General features: G+C 42.6%; 1 protein-coding gene across 1 annotated transcript in view; it reads right to left on the bottom strand.

Moving 5' to 3' along the window:
- The window catches only part of LOC136866889 (receptor-type tyrosine-protein phosphatase H), an 819913-nt gene that overhangs the window by 15475 nt on the left and 780490 nt on the right, over window positions 1-23948 (bottom strand). The window contains exon 23 of the mRNA XM_068227107.1: window positions 526-612. Within this exon, the coding sequence (XP_068083208.1) occupies window positions 526-612 (87 nt within the window). The remainder of the gene's footprint in view (window positions 1-525; window positions 613-23948) is intronic.

Raw genomic sequence — 23948 nt, 5'->3', positions numbered from 1 at the left:
CCTGAGGCTGAGTGGACCCCATTCCAGCCTTCATACCACTTTTTAAATTTCGTGGCAGAGCCGGGAATCATACTCGAGCCTCCAGGGTTGAGAGCTAATCACATTAACCACTACACCGCAGAGCCGGACAATAATAATAATCGTATTACCGCGTGCAGATATTTTAACTTGACGCCATCTGGCTGCTTGCTCGTTCCGTTTCATTCTCGGCCTACTAGATAACAGAGTAAACAGAATCTCTTTTGGCCGTCTATCATTGAGTTTTAATGATCTGTTACATGCCGACATCGTACGACATGTTGTGCCTCTGCCGGGCTCGTACCCGCTATCTTGGGATAGTGAGGCTGATCCACACAGGCATCTCTGATAATGTCTTGGGCTTCTCTAGGTTTCATCGCATAACTATAAAATGATTGACCACTATTAAATATGGCAAGCTATAAAAAGAAAGATGTTTAGAGAACTCTCGCTGATGTTGTAACCAACAAACCTCGAATCAGCTTTCAAGAGAGACGTCATACTTACTGGTACAGTCTTGTAGTTCAACGGATCTCACGCGGCCATTCTCGATATTCTCATAGATCGGTTCAGTGGAACTCGTCGAATTTTTCTCTGAAACAGAACAAAATGCGGTCAACATCAATTGTGTTGATATGGCCCAGTTTTACGGCTGGATGCTCTTCCTGGCACCATGTGTTGAGATGAACCCGGACCATTCAGCCAGGTATTTGTGTTGTGGCGCTCTCACTCACAGTAACCAATATGAAATAATGTTGCTCAAACACACACAAATTACACAATTATCAACTAGGTCTACATGTATCAGGTGTGTTACGGATTTTTCCCTGGTAGTTAGAGGTGAAAGAAGGTGCGGGGGTGAACAGATCTCAGGCTACGAAATTAAAGTTAATTTAAAATTTAACAAGGTTATATTTTCTTTGTAAAATCAAGAAATAACAAGCATGGCAGGTACAGAGTAGCAAAACCACTATTCGAGAATGTACAATTACAGAGTTACAGGATGGGCTCCGAGAGCCAAAACCACAATACTTGAACAATTAGCCCAATCTTATGATATACAGAAATTCAACAAAGGGGCAGAAGACCCCAATCATGTCCAGGAGCACTTGCTCCCAATTACACAGTAAAGCCTCCTCGAGGCGCGCAGAAAACACAATTTTATTTTGGAAAGAGCGACTAGCTCTCAAAGTTCCGGCCTATAAAAGACCACACCAAACTCGACCTTCAAGTTGTCCTCTAAGGACATAGACACAGGGGTAAAATACCCAACCTACTGAGGCCTATTAAGTGAGAAAAAGGTTAATTACATGGCCTCTAAAATACCAATTTGAGAGGAGGCGATCTGCACTCCTAATACACTTGTTTAAAAACCTAATCTGGCACTAGGCCGCTAATGCACGGGCTAATCCCATACTAAAGAGGTGACTTAAGAAAGAAACAATTTACATTACTGTTACGGAACAATCGGTTGAGAAAAATAAGTTCACCTCAAAACAATATGAGTGGGAGCTCGAGAGGGTTAAGCACTCTCTATCCCAATATGTAGTTTAAAAGATAGAATAAATACAAAGTGTCTTTACATTTTAGGGAAAGTTACATGGTGGAAACGCTTCGGACCCGCCCCGACAGTTAAACTGCTGAGCTAGCAAGAAAAGAAGTTATTAAACGGCCATTACCTTGTTGTTGAACTGCTGCCCGAAGAAAGAGGCGCTTCCCGCCCCCTGCTACGTACTTTACACACCAAAAGCTGTTACTGGAGTGGCCCGGAGACCCGAAAATCAGCAGTTTATATACTCTCGCGGAAAGTTCGAGGCGTTTTTGGAATGAGAACACCCGCCCACAAAAACTTTATTGGCTAGGGTTAAGCAAGATATTCAAGTTGGGGAAGACACATCAGATTGGTCAGAAATTAATTAAAGAAATTCGGGATTGGCTAAATACAAAACAAGGGGAAAGAAAGGGGTATACAGCCAACTTAAACAATAACAGAAAGAAATTTAACAAGAAACAAACTTTTGAAATAAAAATTTCTCCAAAACACAGTTCTTTCACTTCGCACTAGGGTGCACCATTGTAGTTTTTCAGTAGTGTCCTCTAGAAGAGAAAGTTCACACTTCTTACTACAGGTAAAACAAAAATACATCAAAAATGACCCAGTTCAAAAACTCCAAAATTTCCAAGTAGTGACATCTTCTGAGAAACTTGAAAATTAATCCAGTAGATAAAGTTCAGACTTCCTCCAGCAGAGGAGTTTCAACTGGCGCAAATTTTAAATTAGCGGCGTGGAGGTGTACCGCCCGGTACAGACCTCCCCCCCCCCAAAAGTTCCTCCAAGGGGTAACACAGAAGAACATAAACTTTTGTTTGAAAACAAGGTCCAAGTTATGATGTTGCTATGGAGATTAATTGCAGAAGCATTTATCAAAATTGTTGAAATTTGATTTGATCCAGTTTCAAAAATTCTCGTAGTATCTGCTGAAGTAATGTCTTTATGTTTGTAGAAGTTGAATTCGAAGGAAAACTTTAGTTTTTAAAGTTGAGGAAAAATTTTCTAAGTCCACCAGGTATTGCAGTGAAATCCAAGAAAATGTAGTAATGTTGAACTGGAATGTCCCTATAGCTGGATATGTACTTCAAACGTTGATAATTTTAACGGCCAGACCAGCCGCCACTGCTTGAGTTCAAAGGAGGCCGCCCGGACCCCTCAAGTACCCTGAGATACCGCTCGCCCGCACTATGAGAGGAGTAGTGGTGTTGAAGCACGCCGCGCCCGCGGCGAACATATACAGGCTGCGGGCAAGTAGCAGGATGTGCGCCGCACATCAGCCTTGGCCGGGAGGAGGGCTCCGGCTCGCCGTGCACAAGTCGACCTCGCTGGAGTAGAGGGGGCCCTTCCTCTATTCCAGTCACGGCACGGCGCCACGCGGCTGCGGGGGCAATGAAACATTAAAGCTCGACGGCAGAATTTGTTGGACCATCATCATTTTTTGAGGGCACAGGCTTAGTGGAGAGGTTGAGGGGCCAGCGGCGTGCAGATATTTATGGCATTAATAAGCCACTGTGTGTTGTGGAGCGTGGTAATGGCCGTGGCAACGACAGGATGGCAGTTTAACGGTTCGGGGAAGGTTTTACAAAATGCTTACATATAAAACAAAATATTATAGAAGGGGCAGAATGCCTTAAAAGTGAAAACTCAAAAAAATATATATAACAATCCTTTCAAGATTATATGAAGCAAGTTAGCACAGAAATTATACAGGTTTTACCTGCGACAGGTGAACCCTAAATATCCTCTCGGTGGCTGGATTGCTTAATAATAATGTGACCGGCGTAAGGAAATCTAGAATGATACACGGCCCATGAAATCTGGGAGCAAGCTTGCCCGCGGGAACAAAATTCTTGACTATCACCTGGTCACCTACCTTCCAATGGGTGGGTCTCCGACCACGATCATATCTTTCCCTAACCTTTTCGTGAGACACTTTAAGATTGGCTTTAGCCTTCTTCCAAGGATCTTTAATGTTATCGGGATCTATTGTCTCAGGTAGAATGTCACTCAGAGACCAGAGGTTAGAGAGCGGCGTGTTGGGAACGAACTTAAACATCAAAGAAGCTGGAGTAAACTTGTGAGATTCATGAACCGCCGAATTCAAAGCAAAAGCTAACCAATGCAGGGACGTGTCCCATCTAGAATGATCTTCATGATGATAGGCAATAAGCGCGGACCTGAGATTACGATTAACCCGTTCAGCCAGAGATGGTTGAGGGTAATAAGCAGAAGTTGTCACATGAGAGATGGACAGGTCAACGCAGAATTTACGAAATAAATTAGATGTGAAAGCCTTAGCATTATCAGATACAATATATTGACACGGGCCAAAAGAAGCAAAGATAGAATTTAGACAAGTAATGGTGGACTGAGCGGTAGCCAGCTTAGTCGGAAATAACCAGGAAATTCTTGTAAAACCATCTACGCATACAAAGATGAACTTGTTGGCATTTCCCTTCGACTGGGGGAAGGGTCCTACATAATCAATATACAGGCGTTCCATGGGGCGCGACGCTTGATGAGAAGACAACAGGCCTACCTTGGTGGACATGGTTGGTTTACTAAGCAAACAGGATTTACAAGCCTTAACTAGTTTACGGATTTCACCGTCCATACCCTTCCAGATGAACCTTTCACGAATCTTTTCACGAGTTTTAAAGATTCCAAGATGCCCCCCTAATGGGGTCTCATGATAGTACTTGAAGATCATAGGTACAAGAACAGCTGGAACGACAACCTTCATCATCTTATCATGCCTCGATGGGCAACATAAAACACCATTCCTCAGAACATAAGGGATGACATGTTCCCCAGAAGAAAGGGTTTCCATTATCGGAGCCAGCGTCGGATCTTCACGATGGTATTTCTCGATATCCCTAAAGAGCATGGGAGCATCTGTTAAGATGGCATTAACATCAGATAGCATGGACTCGGGAGGAGATGAACTATCGACCGGTTCTAGGTTCTCAACGTCGTTGGAAAACATACGGCTGAGTCCATCAGCGACAACATTTTCGGTACCTCTGATATGCCTGACATCGAATTGGAAGGCAGAAATACGGATGGCCCAACGGGCTATACGACCAGTACGACGCGGCCTACCTAGGACCCAGCTTAAGGCTTGATTATCTGTCTCCAGGTCGAATTTGACATGTTCCAGATAGAGACGGAACTTTTCTAAGGCAAATAAGACTGTCAAACCTTCGAGCTCATAGATGGAATACTTGGCTTCTTGAGCCGATAGAGTCCTAGATGCATAAGCGATGGGTCGCCTCCCTAGTTCAATCTCTTGAAGAAGGACTGCAGCTACCGCCGACTACGACGCGTCGGTTTGGACGATGAATTTCTTTGAGAAATCAGGCATAGCAAGGACAGGGGCATTACAGAGAGCTAATTTAAGATCTTCAAAAGCGGCTTGTTGAGAAGGTCCCCACTCGAATTTGATGCCTTTCCTACGAAGAAGGTTCAAGGGCGCCGCTCTATTAGCGAAGTTAGGAATAAACTTCCTGAAGAAATTCACCATACCAATGAACCTGGCGATACCTTTGATGTCCTTAGGAGGTTTAAAATCACGGATGGCCTGTGTTCTAGAATGATCGACTGCAACACCCTCAGGTTAAACAATATGCCCTAGGAATGACATAGAGGGCTTAGCGAAGGCAACCTTGGACAACTTAACAGTTAACCCAGCCTTACGAAGGCGATTAAGAACTTCTCGCAGATGATCTAGATGTTCTTCAAAGGTCTCCGAAAATACGACGACATCATCCAGGTAGTGATACAAGTACTCAAATTTGATGTCGGAGAAGACCCTATCTAGCAATCTAGTGAGTACAGCTGCTCCCGTGGGGAGTCCGAACGGCACGCGGTTGTATTCGTACAAATTCCAATCCGTGGCAAACGCTGTAAGATGTTTAGACTCTTCGGCAAGGGGAATTTGATTATAGGCCTGATTCAAGTCCAAGATAGTAAAGAACTTGGCCTTACGAAACCATGAAAAACAAGAATGAAGATCACGAAGGGGCACAGATTGCAACACCACCTTCCGATTGAGAGCCATATAATCAATGACAGGCCTGAAGCCACCTTGGGGTTTCGGGACTAGAAAAATAGGTGAAGAATACGCCGACTTAGAGGGCCTAATAATACCATCCTTCAACATCCGATCGATGATTTCTTTCAGAGCCTTCATTTTAGGTGGAGACAGCCTATATGGTGGAAAACGGACAGGAATCGAATCCGTGACCTCAATTTTGTATTCGATAAGGTCAGTAACACCAAGAGTATCAGAGAACACCTCTGGAAACGACTGACACAACTTACGAATACTATCGGCCTGCTCCTCAGGTAGATGTCTAAGGTCTAACAACATCTCATCCTGGGTAGGCGAAATAGATAAACATGATGCAGAATTACATTTCAATAATGCGATTTTACAATTGGAAGCAAATTTGAAAGTGCACGACCTACTCTGAAGATCAAGCACAAGACCAGTGTGAGAAATAAAGTCAGCTCCCAATATAATGGGGCAAGACAAGTGCTTGGCCACAAACAATTTGATTTTCCATGTACATTTAAAAATACGGATTTTTGACATTTACAGAACCTAGAATTTCTAATGGAGATGAATTAGCCGAAAGATATTGAACAGGAGATGAGCCATAGTCAGGTAGTTTACAAACAGATTTCAATTTTGAATACCATTGATCCGAAATAATTGAACAAACACTGCCTGAATCTAATAGAGCTGTTATATGCTCATTATTTAACTCAATGTTAAGAAAAGGAACAGGTGCGGGGGTATCCGCCGCAATCCTAAGACATTCTTTGGGGCATTCAAAAGATGAATTTGAAGATTGAACGTTCCCAGAATTTTCGACCTGTTTACCAGGGGCTGAGCCTCGGGAAGAGGGATTAGTCGACTCAGCCGAAGCCACTAGTCATTTTTTATTATTGGCATTGGTGGAATTTGCACCAGAAGTTGAGCAGGAAGAGGTGCTATTTGAATTTGGGCAATTCTTGGCGATATGTGAGAAAGCCCCACATTTAAAACAGCCTTGTGATGAACCAGCTCCATTCCTTGTCCCACTAGACTTGATCAGTGGACACTTATTGCGAAGATGGTCAGGCGACCCGCAAGCATAACATTTACGGGGTGTGACTGGTCGGCGAGGTGGAGGCCGAGGATTACTAAAAGAAGGAGGGGATTCTTTCGCGACACGCAAAGAATCGGCGTATCTAACTCCTTCCGCTGAGACGGCCAATGCTTCAAGTTCAGAGAAAGTTTGCGGGCACGCCGCGAAACACAAATATGACCTATAGGATGGTGAAATGCCTTCTACAATAGCTTGTACAATCTGATCCTCACGGAAGTGAAGAGCAAACACCCTAGTATAGAATTTAATATCTTGGATGCAATCTGCCAAGTTTTCATCCAAGCGCTGTACCCGATAATAGTACTTCTGAATAAGGGAGGACCTTGCCCTAGCCGGAATGAAGTTAGCTAGCAAGTGGGCGTGGAAGTCTTCAATCGATGATTGCTCGGCAATGGCTCTAACTATTTTGTCTGAGAGAATACCTATTGCATAGGGATAGATGATTTGCAAAATCTGACATGGGGAAAGAGAAAAAACAAGGGCATGATCCTGAAATTCAACTAAAAACCTTAAGAAAGAAATAACTTCACTGGTGGTGTTAACAGAAAACTTCGCGATACCTCTGAGCAACATTGCCAATGGATGAGGCAAGCTGCTGAACCCAGGTGACATAGTCGGTAAAGGTTTAAGTGGCAAAGACGTTAATTCAGAACGTACATTATTCAATGAGTTACGGCGTTCAGACTCGTTGTCCAATGGGGCAGAGGTTGTTTGAGCCGCAACGGTTTTCCTATTGACGTCTCCCTTAGGAGGCTCTTCCTCGCTACCTACATTCACCGTGACGGGTTGATCAGTTTTGGGAGGAACTTCCCCAGTTAACAATTGGGTAACCTTACTAGATAATTCAGAAAGATTTTCAAGAACCATACTAGCTTCCTTCCTCTGAACGTCATTCAACTTTAGAGACAACAGATCGTTAACTCTATTTGAAAAATGAAATAGCCTGGCTTGCACACGCCTTAATTTGATTAGGAGAAGGATCATTTTCTTCAAAAAACTAACTACAGATGCTAGCTCTGTAGTATTATCAGTGATCGTGGAAAGAGAGTCGTCAATTTCTTTCTCTCCCAAATTGGGGATGGAAATGGGCAAATCAAGGGACTCACTAAGCTTGTTTGTGTCTACTGCAACCGTGCCTCCAGATTGCACATTTCTGATAGTTAACTCATAGATCAACTCCTCCTTGCGCAAATAGTTAAGATGGAGAACATCGCGAGGGCCGGGCATGATGACAGAACAATTTTGAAACAGAAAAAAATCAAAAAATTCCAGCAACTGAGAAAATTGTTAGAGTTCGAATCAAAGCAATGTTTAGCCGTCAAAAGGGGCTAAATTGATACCCATTCAACCACGCTCTGCTACCACTTGTTACGGATTTTTCCGTGGTAGTTAGAGGTGGAAGAAGGTGCGGGGGTGAACAGGTCTCAGGCTACGAAATTAAAGTTAATTTAAAATTTAACAAGGTTATATTTTCTTTGTAAAATCAAGAAATAACAAGCATGGCAGGTACAGAGTAGCAAAACCACTATTCGAGAATGTACAATTACAGAGTTACAGGATGGGCTCCGAGAGCCAAACCCACAATACTTGAACAATTAGCCCAATCTTACGATATACAGAAATTCAACAAAGGGGCAGAAGACCCCAATCATGCCCAGGAGCACATGCTCCCAATTACACAGTAAAGCCTCCTCGAGGCGCGCAGAAAACACAATTTTATTTTGGAAAGAGCAACTAGCTCTCAAAGTTCCGGCCTAGAAAAGACCACACCAAACTCGATCTTCAAGTTGTCCTCTAAGGACATAGACACAGGGGTAAAATACCCAACCTACTGAGGCCTATTAAGTGAGAAAAAGGTTAATTACATGGCCTCTAAAATACCAATTTGAGAGGAGGCGATCTGCACTCCTAATACACTTGTTTAAAAACCTAATCTGGCACTAGGCCGCTAATGCACGGGCTAATCCCATACTAAAGAGGTGACTTAAGAAAGAAACAATTTACATTACTGTTACGGAACAATCGGTTGAGAAAAATAAGTTCACCTCAAAACAATATGAGTGGGAGCTCGAGAGGGTTAAGCACTCTCTATCCCAATATGTAGTTTAAAAGGTAGAATAAATACAAAGTGTCTTTACATTTTAGGGAAAGTTACATGGTGGAAACGCTTCGGACCCGCCCCGACAGTTAAACTGCTGAGCTAGCAAGAAAAGAAGTTATTAAACGGCCATTACCTTGTTGTTGAACTGCTGCCCGAAGAAAGAGGCGCTTCCCGCCCCCTGCTACGTACTTTACACACCAAAAGCTGTTACTGGAGTGGCCCGGAGACCCGAAAATCAGCAGTTTATATACTCTCGCGGAAAGTTCGAGGCGTTTTTGGAATGAGAACACCCGCCCACAAAAACTTTATTGGCTAGGGTTAAGCAAGATATTCAAGTTGGGGAAGACACATCAGATTGGTCAGAAATTAATTAAAGAAATTCGGGATTGGCTAAATACAAAACAAGGGGAAAGAAAGGGGTATACAGCCAACTTAAACAATAACAGAAAGAAATTTAACAAGAAACAAACTTTTGAAATAAAAATTTCTCCAAAACACAGTTCTTTCACTTCGCACTAGGGTGCACCATTGTAGTTTTTCAGTAGTGTCCTCTAGAAGAGAAAGTTCACACTTCTTACTACAGGTAAAACAAAAATACATCAAAAATGACCCAGTTCAAAAACTCCAAAATTTCCAAGTAGTGACATCTTCTGAGAAACTTGAAAATTAATCCAGTAGATAAAGTTCAGACTTCCTCCAGCAGAGGAGTTTCAACTGGCGCAAATTTTAAATTAGCGGCGTGGAGGTGTACCGCCCGGTACAGGGTGTATGCCGGTTTTGTGGTAAAGAAACACGTAATTTTCAAGGGAAATTCATTTCTTGTTTATCAAAATATTGACCATTGGCTTCTACACACTTTCCCATGTTTCAGGTAAGTTATGAATACCATGCCTAAAAAATTGCTTGTCTTTTGCGACAAAACAATCGTCCAGCCATTTTCTAACTTCCTCGACATTGCTAAGGTGCTACTCTTCGAACACGTGCGCCATTGATGCGAAGAGGTCGGGGAGGTACGGCGGGTGCGAAAGGATGTCCCATCCAAGCAATTTCAAGGTGTCTTTCACTGGTTTTGCTGTGCGAGATGGCGCATTGTCCTGTAACAAAATCACTTTGCTATGTCCTCTGGCCCTTTCCGGTCGTTTTTCGATCAATGCATGGCGATAGCATTCTGCATTAAGGGTTTCGCTGGGTTTCAATACCGCTCTGTCCCACCAGACACAAACCATTCCTCCCATGGTGCGTGTTCACCTTATGATTCTTCCAGCAAACGATGACTTTGTAGAACCTTTTCCTGTTGATTAAATAAGAAAAGCAATGCGTGTCGCTTATGTGGATTCAACTTGTGCGTCTTAATGTCAGACGAACAAACTGACTTCCGCCATCTCTTAGTGAAACTGGAGCTGTACAGTGCACAGGCAATCTCGGCAAGATCTCTTGCGTATAGTGTCCCTGACAAAGACTGGTAAGGGACCGGTCAAAGTAAAATAATTGTTATACGCAAATGGATGATGAAGACGAATTGCAGCGCGAGTGTTACAGTTACGAAATTAGGAGAGAAAGTCAAATTTCCTGAGGGTAGACTTCGGGCTGAGCAGCGGTTTCTTGGTAGGCCAAGTCCGTTCAGGGCTGCAATGCAATATGTAGGAGTTACACGTAGGTGTATGTGCTACTCACGCCAGTAAGTTCTTGATAGTAAGGAGTTATATGCACATCATAGCTCAAGTTAAAAATGAATCTGAGGCAACAGTCGACACATCGCTGCACTTTTAGTTGCGTCTGCTAGGATTACGTCACCTTAGTCGAGGATAGTCGCATGTCTGGTGGCAAGACATGTGTGTTTCTATTCAATGGATGAAGCGAAGTAAAGACTGTCTAACATATATTTTTGGTAATGTTCCGTGCAATTTAGGGTTTCAGTCATAGTCACTGTTGTACTGTAAGGAATTATTTTATCGTTTATTAGTAGAGGTGGAGAATAATCACTGCTGATCACACGTAGTAACTTTCGAGAATCGACAACGATTGCTTGTGTTTTTGATGGGTTTATGAGAAGCCTATTTGATCGTGCGTATTCGCTTAGTGATGCTTGTTTAAAGGGACCTAACACTCAGGTCATTGACATTATTCGCTTAGCATTCATGTTTTGCACGGCATCTGATAATTCGCTTATCTTACACTGCCTATATGATGAAATGTCTAGAGTTCACTTTCCTGGTTTCTGAGTAGAAGGATGATCCCGTATCTTTCACGCTCTCTGTCTCGTCACCTTCGTACTGAGCGTTCAGTATCCGCAACAAATGTGTATCCAAAAATAAATAAGGTAATAAGTCTCAAAATATCTGAGAAGTGTAGGTGACAGGGACAGTTTACTAGCTGGGTGCCACTACTTCGACGACCAGTAGCTGCACAATCTACAAAAGCCACTTGATGCGGGGAATTGCCATTGTCGTTGAAGGACGACCTCATCCCCGCTTCAGGGAGTTGAGGAAGCTCAAACATCTAACTTCCAAATGGCCAGGATGGATATCAAGAAACAAACATTGCATTTTAGAGGAAAGAATGAAAAGGGCTACAAACTGGAGACACCGAACTGTTCCGTTATTTCGCTCAGCATCTGCAGGCTGTGAGAAAGGCGAACCTATTCTCTACAGATCAAAGGAAGAAGTAGTAGTGGTTAGTGCCATTAGCTTCCACCCCTGTAAGCGGTACGGCGGCTGGAACGGGGTCCACTCATCCTCGGGAGGTCATCTGAGCAGAGGACGTTCGATTCCCTCCTCAGCCATCCTCGAAATGGTTTTCAGTGGTTTTCCACTTCTCCTCCAGGCAAATGTCGGGATGATACCTAACTCAAGGCCACGGCCACTTCCTTCCCTCTTCGTTGTCGATCTCTTCTAACGTTCCCATCCTCCCGCAAGCAGCTGAGGCCACGTGGGTGAGGCACTGGTCTTCCTCTCCAGTTGTATCACCAGGACACTGCCCTTGAGTCCGAGAGAAAGGCCAACCCGGGAGGATGAACACGTTAAGATTATTTTAAAATGGAGATAGAACCTTTCAGTGCACTGTGGAAGTTATGAAGTCCAAACTGCTCACAGAAGTCTACAAAACGCTTTTGGACGGTGCCTGTCACTCCGATCATCGAATCATTGACTGATATAACTCTAAGGTGATACTTTTCTTTAAAATATTGAGCAGTAGGTTAATAGATGTTCTTCTTCTGTGCTCTGATTTCTTCGGGTTGATTGATATTTATTCTTCTCTATAACTGAGAATTGTTCACAAGAAGCATTCCATTAGTTCGTTACACTTTCTCTAGCAATGTTCTGGTTGTATTTCATTAAACTCCGTTACATTAATGCTCAAGGTTACGTGAGTTATCATTAGTTAAAGGCTGCCTGGCCGAGGCGGTAAACGAATGACGTGGGTTCGATTCCCCGTCAGGAAGTCGAAACATTTACGAAACGAGATTTCCACTGCGGGAGGTTTATATGGTACTGAGGTTTACTGAGCCTACACCAAAATTGAGTACCAGGTTAATTCCTGGGAGCAAAGGCGGTCGGACGTAGAGCTAACCACTCTACCCCACCAAGTGCGGAGGTTACGGATAGTACAAGCCTTTTACTTCCACCGCTCCAACGGTCTTCATCGCCTATACGGAGATGGCTTTGCTTTGGGTTTATCAGTAATGCATACATATATACGTACATAATTGTCATAGACCGTTATGCCTTTCAGTGTCCAGTCTGCAAGCCTCTGTGAATTTACTAAACGTCGCCACAATCTTCTACTTGCAACTAGTGCTGTCACCTCTTTTACTTCTATAGCTCTTATCCTTAAATCGTTAGAAACTGAGTCTAACAATAGTCTTAATCTTACACTACTTCTCTTACCCTCCATTACAAAGCCCATTATTCTCCTAGATAAGCTATCATCCTCCATTCGCCTCACATGACCCCAACACCGAAGCCGGGTCATGCGTACAGCTTCATCCATCGACTTCATTCCTAACAGCCTTTATCTCCTCATTCCGAGTACCTTCCTGCCATTGTTCCCATCTGATTGTACCAGCAATCATTCTCGTTACTTTCAGGTATGTTACTTCTAACTTGTGAATAAGATATCCTGAGTCCACCCAGCTTTCGCTCCCGTAAAGCAAAGTTGGTCTGAAAACAGACCGATGTAAAGATAGTTTCGTCTGGGAGCTGACTTCCTTCTTACTAGAACACTGTTGATCACAACTGCGAGATCACTACATTAGCTTTACTACAACTTGATTCAATCTCACTTACTATATTACCATTCTGGGAGAACACACAACCTAAATACTTGAAATAATCGACCTGTTCTAGCTTTGTATCACCAATCTGGCATTAAATTTTGTTAGATTCCTTACCTACTGACATCAATTTAGTCTTCGAAGGGATAATCTTCACACCACACTCATCGCACCTATTTTCAAGTTCCAAGCAGGCTTTGTGCACAATCTGCCATTAAGACCAAGTCGTCAGCTTACGCCAGACTGCTTACTACATTTCAACCTAACTGAACCCCTCTCTGCCACTTTATTCCTTTCACAAGATGATCCTTGTAAACTACGAACAGCAAACCCCTGTACGTACCCTAAACCAAGAACTCATTCTACCATCAATTCTCACTGCAGCCCACTGCCTTCGACTGATTTTAATAATCTACACTTAATTCCATAGTTCCCCAGTGAGGCGAACAACTTTTCCCTCGGTACCCTGTCATTATGCTACCTCTGTATCTACGAAACATAAACACAACTTTCTATTCCTCTAGTAACGTTTTTCAGTTACATGGCGTATACTGAAAATCTGATCCTGACAGCCCCTTTGTGGTCTGAAACAACACTGGTTTTCATACAACTTCCTCTCAACCACTGATCGCACCGTCCCTTCCAAGATGCCAGTGAATACTTTGCCTGGTATACTAATCAATGATATACCTCGATAGTTGTTGCAATCCTTCCTCTTCCCTTGCTTATAGATAGGTGCAATTACTGCTTTTGTACAACCTGAAGGCACCTTACCAACACTAAACGCTAATTTTACTGCTCTATGAAGCCATTTCATCCCTGCCTTCCCACTATACTTCACCATTTCAGGTCTAATTTCATCTATTCCTGCTGCTTCATTTATTTTATTTTATTTTATTTTATTTTATTTTATTTTATTTTATTTTATTTTATTTTATTTTATTTTATTTATTGCTTGCTACAGGATTTTCATCCCAATTACAGCAGCATTCTGTGTGATACACAGCCTAACTTAAATGTATTCTTAACTAAGTTTAATCTAATCCTTTTTACTGAAAACTGAACGACTTTCTAGATATTCTGCACTGCCATACCAATAACACAGCATACAGTCTAAAGCAATGACATTTCTAAAGACACAAAAAATAATATCAAAGAACAAAACATTGTTTTATTAACGGGAATATAAAGGCTGGCCGGTGTGATGCTTCATTCTGACTGTGCGATCAATTGCATGGTCTTTCTTGCTGTCACGAATTCTTTTAAAAATATTGTTATGATTGTTACTGAAATCAAGATGATTATTTTTCCGAGATGCACTGTTATAAATAGTGCATAGCCTATAAAGTGGTGAATTTTGATGGGCAGATGTTCTAGCATTTTTATTTTAAAATGTTAAATGAAATCTTGAATTTGAGCGTGGCACATGGAAATTCAGGGGGGAAAGGAACTCAGGATTATCAATTTGCCAATTTATTTATTTTATACATGAACTTTGCTGCATCTTTCTGCCTTCGATCTTCTAAACTCCCGATTTCTAAATTTAACAAAAGCTCGTTGTACGAAACCATTTGAGAATATTGTGATGTTCTTTTAAAATGTAAATATTTATTTTGCACCCTTTCAAGATGACCTACCACACTCGCCTGACCAAGCTGTTGTACAGCTTCAGTGACCACTTCCCGTACGTGAGGAGTGAAGGTCAGCTCTCGGGCTAATAATACTCGAGGTCTTTCCATTCTGTTACGGCTCTCAGGTCATCGCACCCTGACTTGTGAGGGTGAACGACATGGATACACATTTTGGAATGTTTAGATTCTGTCGCCCAGTCCGTTATGTTATTCAGGTCTAACTGGAGATGTTCATTGTCGCTGATTGTTGAAGTCATCAGCATACAGTAGGCAATCAGAATAAATCACTCGATCAGGTAGTTCATTTATATATTAACGGACCCAAACTACTGTAGACCCTTGAATTACTCCTGATTTTACCACGTATTCTTTAGAATTGAATCTTTTATACGGTACGTATTGCTTACTTCCACTCAAGTAGGAAGAGAAGAAACATAACAATGAATGAGAGAACCCTAAATTATTTATTTAAAAGTAGGCTGATATCATGTGGAAAGCTTTCTGAAATTCCGTCTGATCGCCGCTCTCGAGAGCTGTCGATACCGACTGCGTGTAACTCTACATCGTTTCGAAGTGAATCCATGCTAATTTTTCTGATATTAAAGGTCTTATGTGCAGTCGCTTAATTGCGGCCAGTATCCAGTATTCGGGAGATAGTAGGTTCGAACCCCACTATCGGCAGCCCTGAAAATGGTTTTCCGTGGTTTCCCATTTTCACACCAGGCAAATGCTGGGGCTGTACCTTAATTAAGGCCACGGCCGCTTCCTTCCCACTCCTAGCCATTTCCTGTCCCATCGTCGCCATAAGACCTATCTGTGTCGGTGCGACGTAAAGCAACTAGCAAAAAAAAAAAAACTGTCTTATGTGATTCGATATTCTAAGATATCGTAGAAATTCAAAAATGTTCGTTACTGCTGACAATATGGATATTCATCCTTATTTGCACCCTCCCATGGTGAATACACGGAGACAATTCTCGTCCTAATTCCTCCAACTGCCTAATCTACCCACATCATTCGCTCATTTACGTGCCTAACAGAAACTATGTTGCGTGCAGCAGTATTCCTGATTCTGCCCTTCCCTTTTTAACACCCGTCAAGTACATTTTATAATCTCCTATCTCTTCCTCGTTATTTCCTCTTACCCGAACATCACTTACTCCTAGCACATGCAGATGCATCCGCTTCGCTGACGCAGCAAGTTGTACTTTCTTTCTTCCATAAACCCCTTTAATATTGATAGCTCCCCATCGAATTCCATTTCGTTCGCCAAGTTGTTTCCAAGGAGTCCCTCGCCTGTCAAATGGGAGTGGGACTCCATTACTCGTATAGGTGCGAGGCTTGCTTAAAATGTTCTGAGCTCGGTAAATTCATGAAGCAGGATGCTACCCTACTTGCACATAGTCCAAGTGAGGATCTCACCCCTAACGTGTTCGGGACCACCGGTGGATTGTACAGCCGCCTGAGCAGAAGGAGGACCATGACTCAGAATATGTCCGAGATGCCCACTCCCATTCCATAGCAACAGGACCACTTACTAGGCCACCAGATCGTTGCCCATGATTCACGAAGTAGGACGTGACTACAGTAACCCACACCATGAACCATATACATTACTGATTTAATTATAGATAGTCTTCGATAGCTTCCATTAGTTTGTTATTTGCTAAGTAATGCTTTGCACCTGGTGCTATTGTCTTATCTGGTATTCTTGAATGATTTCAGTTTCAATTTCTGGTTAACTAGCGTACCTTTTTACTGAATTGATTAAACCAGTACTACGCTGGGCACTAATCAGCAGTACTACGCTGGGCACTAATCAGCAGTACTACGCTGCGCACTAATCAGCAGTACTACGCTGCGCACTAATCAGCAGTACTACGCTGCGCACTAATCAGCAGTACTACGCTGCGCACTAATCAGCAGTACTACGCTGCGCACTAATCAGCAGTACTACGCTGCGCACTAATCAGCAGTACTACGCTGCGCACTAATCAGCAGTACTACGCTGCGCACTAATCAGCAGTACTACGCTGGGCACTAATCAGCAGTACTACGCTGGGCACTAATCAGCAGTACTACGCTGGGCACTAATCAGCAGTACTACGCTGGGCACTAATCAGCAGTACTACGCTGGGCACTAATCAGCAGTACTACGCTGCGCACTAATCAGCAGTACTACGCTGCGCACTAATCAGCAGTACTACGCTGCGCACTAATCAGCAGTACTACGCTGGGCACTAATCAGCAGTACTACGCTGCGCACTAATCAGCAGTACTACGCTGCGCACTAATCAGCAGTACTACGCTGCGCACTAATCAGCAGTACTACGCTGCGCACTAATCAGCAGTACTACGCTGCGCACTAATCAGCAGTACTACGCTGGGCACTAATCAGCAGTACTACGCTGCGCACTAATCAGCAGTACTACGCTGCGCACTAATCAGCAGTACTACGCTGCGCACTAATCAGCAGTACTACGCTGCGCACTAATCAGCAGTACTACGCTGCGCACTAATCAGCAGTACTACGCTGCGCACTAATCAGCAGTACTACGCTGGGCACTAATCAGCAGTACTACGCTGGGCACTAATCAGCAGTACTACGCTGGGCACTAATCAGCAGTACTACGCTGGGCACTAATCAGCAGTACTACGCTGCGCACTAATCAGCAGTACTACGCTGCGCACTAATCAGCAGTACTACGCTGCGCACTAATCAGCAGTACTACGCTGGGCACTAATCAGCAGTACTACGCTGCGCACTAATCAGCAGTACTACGCTGCGCACTAATCAGCAGTACTACGCTGCGCACTAATCAGCAGTACTACGCTGCGCACTAATCAGCAGTACTACGCTGCGCACTAATCAGCAGTACTACGCTGCGCACTAATCAGCAGTACTACGCTGCGCACTAATCAGCAGTACTACGCTGCGCACTAATCAGCAGTACTACGCTGCGCACTAATCAGCAGTACTACGCTGCGCACTAATCAGCAGTACTACGCTGCGCACTAATCAGCAGTACTACGCTGGGCACTAATCAGCAGTACTACGCTGCGCACTAATCAGCAGTACTACGCTGCGCACTAATCAGCAGTACTACGCTGCGCACTAATCAGCAGTACTACGCTGCGCACTAATCAGCAGTACTACGCTGCGCACTAATCAGCAGTACTACGCTGCGCACTAATCAGCAGTACTACGCTGCGCACTAATCAGCAGTACTACGCTGCGCACTAATCAGCAGTACTACGCTGCGCACTAATCAGCAGTACTACGCTGCGCACTAATCAGCAGTACTACGCTGCGCACTAATCAGCAGTACTACGCTGCGCACTAATCAGCAGTACTACGCTGGGCACTAATCAGCAGTACTACGCTGCGCACTAATCAGCAGTACTACGCTGCGCACTAATCAGCAGTACTACGCTGCGCACTAATCAGCAGTACTACGCTGCGCACTAATCAGCAGTACTACGCTGCGCACTAATCAGCAGTACTACGCTGCGCACTAATCAGCAGTACTACGCTGCGCACTAATCAGCAGTACTACGCTGCGCACTAATCAGCAGTACTACGCTGGGCACTAATCAGCAGTACTACGCTGCGCACTAATCAGCAGTACTACGCTGCGCACTAATCAGCAGTACTACGCTGCGCACTAATCAGCAGTACTACGCTGCGCACTAATCAGCAGTACTACGCTGCGCACTAATCAGCAGTACTACGCTGCGCACTAATCAGCAGTACTACCTGCCTCAGCACGGAACTCGTCTTGTCGTAGTGGTATTCATTTGTCTGCCCGTTGTGGAATGCCGCAGTTCGTAGTCACAATTCATCCATTCTGACGTCATCGTGCCGTCTGTTTGGTAGAAATCTATCCGTATTCGCTCTTTCATCCTGCATTTCTTAATTTAAAGCTTGGTATTGTGCCGTAGAAGACAATGCTACATGTATCGCAGTTCTTGTGAGCTCATGGGTTAGTCTCGAAGGAACGTTCATTGTCAGGAAAATAACGTTACATGGCTTTCTAGTGTAGATAGGAGTTCCCAGATAACGTCTAAGGTGTATGTCATGATGGGGTCTGTTTGGTCGTACACCTTAGCAGTATGTAAGTTACTAGGAGCTAGTAATGGGAGTATTCGAGACCAAAATGTCGAATAATTCGGTTCTTACAAGTTCTCGAGATATCTCGAATCCTGATAAAAGTATTCGAATACTTCCGCTGGAGGTATTCACTACTGATTACCCCAAAGCGAGACGACATCGGTCTCTCTTTATGCAATATCCGAGAACAGTGAGGATAACAGCGCCATCTCGGAACGTACTCATGATAGAGTAATGCACATCATACGTATTCGAATGCTTCTCTCAGACGGAAGGACAAGAAGTTCTCGGATATAATCTTACTGATTGAGCTTGCATGCCAATATCAAGTTGTAATCATAGTCACTATCGGAAAGAAAATCACTCACGATCAATCGTTCGCTTTCTTATTAACTTACTTCGTATAAGGAGAAATAAAATGCGTTTTACTTATTCCTTTCTTTTTCAGAATTTGCTTTACGTCGCACCGACACGCACAAGTTTTGTGGCAACGATGGGATAGGAAACGGCTAAGAGCGGGAGGAATGTGGTCATGACCCCAGGATTTTCCTGGTGTGAAAATGGGAAACCACGGAAAACCGTATTCAGGCCTGACGATATTGCGTGCGCTGGCCCACTCGGCCAGTCTCTCAGTGAAATAAAATGTTGGTTAACACAATTGATACATAATATATACACAATATATGAATGAAAATACACAGTAGAGTAATACGGGAATGAATAGAGGAATTAAGAGAATAAATATACACATTTTGACAACATGGCGTAATATCAAATTTATATAAAATAGCTGCAAATTAAAATGTCTTAATTGTTCGTCGAATAAGATTATATACACCGTACAAAACTAGGCTTTATTAAAGCGTTTCCTGGACACTAACTGTCCTTGATGTCCAGAGCTTGCTTAGATTTCAGTTATTCGATTAATATATGATTCGAGAACTTGGTTTCGAATGCAACTTTCGATTCTTAAATGTTCTCGGATGCATAGTAATCTATTCTGGAAAGTATTCGATTCTGCCCATCACTACTAGGAACGCTCTGCCATTTGATGAATATATTTGGAATCTGGAAAAATTAGAGAATCATAGAGGATCTAGCAGGGATTGGTATTCTTCCGTGATCAGAGGAAGTGTATACTCTGTGGCTTGACAGGTAGTAATCAAACATGGCTGCATGCAATGACACTACTAAGGATATTGAACCCATGACCTTTGTGCCCTAAGAATATCATGCATTAAATTGTCAACTTAATAAGAAGTTCGATTCTTGATAGCATGGAATTGACACGTGGCAAGGGGGTGATTACCTTCGGTCCCACGCTCTGGGATACGTGACGTCAGTCGCACGTGTCAACGGCGGAAGAATCTTAAGTCATTTTTGTGAACTATTTCAAAGCGCGTGTATATGGCGTGCCCAAGCCAAGTCGAAAATATAGTGCCTATCAAATGAGGTCATTTATCCCACAAATCGAACACGTATAAATTTTAAATGTCCATGAACACTACCGCCGGAAATATGGCGAGTATGTAGTCACCTTCATAACTCCTGTAATTACAGTTTAGTTAAGTCTGAAAAGTTATAGAAATTTTCTTGGCGGCAAAGGGAGATGCCCGGAGAGAGGGGGTAGCTGCTATATATAAGAATTGACGCCATGACGAAGCCCCTGTATTTTGTGTTACGAAGCTGACGACAGAGGGTTGAGCTGCTCTGTGAAATCGAACAACAAAAGTAGACTAAGTTCAACCAACATATTTCGGCCAATGTGGCTGGAGTCTTCACTCCATGTGGAGATAGTTTTCTTGAGTGGAAATAATTGTACCAGATAGGACGGTCAAATTACCGAATAAATTCTTATGTGATAAATAAAGTAATTCGTGTGCGGAAATAATTACGGTCTACCGTGTGCGCTCAACAAGAACAAGTGAAGGGTATTTTTTTAATGCTTTATTTCCAGGAAACCTGAAGAAATATAATGATCTGTAAAGCCAGAAATGTAAAAATGGCTAAATAAAAATGCCAGGGTCGCTGGTGAGCCCAATGATGACCGATGCCGTAATATAAGGTATGTGACTTACCATCTTACTACCTATTATATCTTGTTTCATGATCTCTAAAAATGTGTATTTGAATGGGGTATATACGACGCAGTGGTCACCCCTATGTGGTTTTTGTAAATGTTAGAATACGGCTAAAAAAGGGTCATTTGTTTTATTTTCCACTTGGATACATTTCTGAAGTCTTGCGAGTGCCGTATGATGTTGTAAAAAGTTATTGAATAGGGTTTCGAAGTGATATCACGTCCAATGTAGATCGTCATTTCCGTGTGTTATTGCCTATATTTTGTGATGTCAAATTAAGATGTTCATTCGACGTAAAATTTTTCGGTCTGAAATGTTGACGTAAATAATATAAGAAATCCATAGTTACCCATTTTCAATCGAGTGGAAGCGCGCTGTCGGGTGAGAGTATAGTGTGACGAATTTGATCACGGAGTGAAACGTTTTGCTAGGCTCATTTAAACTGTGTCTGACTGACAATAAAAAAAGATCTAGTAGAATGTTTTCGTGAAAATCCCGTTATTAAAATACGATATCATTTTATGCGAAGTTATTCATTTTTTAATGCATTGTGCGTTATTAGGCGTCGTGGATTCTAGTAAGGATTGTATTCCAGTTCTTTTGTCGGTGATAGTCGTGAGTTGGGAAACAGAGGTTAGTTTTGTCGTGTGAGTCGAGATGAGATTTGTGAATCAGGTTAGCGACCTGTCAATGAAGCCGGGATTTGTGGAAGCCCGAGGAATATTTTATAATGTTGGGAATGGAAAGCAATATACAGGAATCCATGGCGGCATTAATTTGCGACGTGTATAATTATTGTGGGCATCTTGAAGTATAATCTATATGCATTTTGTTGGTTAGAATATCGTATTTGTTTAATTATGTCGGCGGAGTTTAAAAGGGAGCATTTTGAGAAGCCAGTCAGGTAGAACGGACCGGGTGTTTTACATCACTGCCAAGCGGGTTGGGGGTGAAATGCCGTCAGCTGATAGGGGAACACAGCGGGGATATAACGGGACACGCGTGGAATTGAGATTGTATTTCTCGGCCGGGGAGAACGTTAAATGTTGGATTTAGTTGAAACTAGTTGATGTACCCGTGCTTCGCTACGGGATTCTCAGAAAGACTGACTTTGTGGTTTTCCTAACTGAAATCAACATAGGTCATTAAAAAAACGTAAGTATGAATGTAGCGATTAAAAGCAATGCGATCATATAAAATACTCGATCAATTGAAAGCCGCACGTTTTATCACTTTTAACGAACAGTGCTGCGGTTAGATTGCGGAGCCAATCTAATAGTCCAAAGTTCCAGAGCTAGGATGACCAGGCCGCAGATTGCCATTAACACTCATCTGTCATTATTCCGCTAAATATGCACACTGTTCATTCCAATCAGTACCTCAGAGTAGGGATTGAATATCCCGAATGCTATGATGATCCAGTGTGTTACGTACCAATAGTATCAGAAAATTTATAAACCAGGGGAATGGCATGCTAAAGAAGAAAGTTATCTAACTCACCAGCTACTTCCCATCAGTATTCAGGCAGGCTGTTACACTCTGTCCGACTGGGCGAGTTGACCGTGTGGTTAGCGGTGCACAGCTGTGAGCTTGCATCCGAGAGATAGTGGATTCGAACCCCATTGTCGGCAGCGCTGAATATGGTATTCCGTGGTTTCCCACTTTCACACCAGTCAAATGTTGGGCCTGTACCTTAATTACGGCCTAAGTCACTCCTAGCCCTTTCCTATCCCATCCTCGCCATAAAACCTATCTATGTCGGTGCGACGGAAATCAAATAAAAATACTCTGTACGCAGCAGTAATCCTATCTACCGGAGATGAGGTGCAACAGAAGACACAAAGCACATCACGACAGACAATGGTCAATGTAATGTTATTGTTGATCAGTGTTATGAGCTATCTATATTGTAGGCCTACACATTTAGTTTTCTTTCGACTCTGTGATTTGTAAAATATTTTATACCGTAAACTGTAGTTTCTTATTCTCCGACTTTACATACCGATTTTCATTAAATACTGTTTACCCATTTTCTCGTTACTCGGCGCTGATATGGACTTAGTAACAAAAATTCAAATTCATGAATATCTTGGTGATCATAGCCAGTCCGGTAACAATGTATAAGACATGAATAATAGGAAATTTAATACTATATAACCTTAGTTATCTAGCATTCATCGACTACACTTCTATTAAGAAATATTTGAGAATTACATTTTTGGCCTTCCCCTAAACTACCATCCATTTCACTCAGCGTGAATAAAATAATTTACAGCCTAGACTATAGCGACTTATTTCCTGACTTTGCATACCGATTTTCATCAAGATAGGACTACTAATAACAACAATATTTGAGAATTAAATTTTAGGCCTTCCCCTAAACTACCATTTTTCTCAGCGTGAATACAATTATTGACAGCCTAGATTGTAGCAATTTATTCCCCAACTTTGCATACCCATTTTCTTTAAAATAGGACCACTAATAACATAAATAGTTGAGAATTCAATTTTAGGCCTTCCCCTAAACTACAATTTTACTCAGCGTGAGTAAAATGATTTATAGCCTAGATTGTAGCGGCTCATCCCTCGACTTCACATACCGATTTTCATTAGACCACTAATAACATAAATAGTTGAGAATTCAATTTTAGGCCTTCCCCTAAAAAACCATTTCACTCAGCGTGATTAAAATGATTTATAGCCTAGATTGTAGAGGCTCATTCCCCGACTTCACATACCGATTTTCATTAAATTCTCTTCAACCGTTTTCTCGTGATGCGTGTACATACAGACAGACAGACAGACAGACAGACAGACAGACAGACAGACAGACAGACAGACAGACAGACAGACAGACAGACAGACAGACAGACAGACAGACAGACAGAAATTACGGAAAAGTAAAAAGTGCATTTTCTTGTTACTATGGACATGACCTATACAGAAATACAATTATTTTCAAATTCTGAGCAATGTACAGACAAAACTCTCATTTTATATATATAGATTTTCATCCGGTAATAAC

This window comes from Anabrus simplex, chromosome 3 (genome assembly GCF_040414725.1).
Source record: "Anabrus simplex isolate iqAnaSimp1 chromosome 3, ASM4041472v1, whole genome shotgun sequence".
In the NCBI taxonomy this organism is placed as follows: domain Eukaryota; kingdom Metazoa; phylum Arthropoda; class Insecta; order Orthoptera; family Tettigoniidae; genus Anabrus; species Anabrus simplex.
The sequence above is the reverse complement of the archived record's forward strand: the minus strand, read 5'-3'. Positions and strand labels throughout refer to the sequence as shown.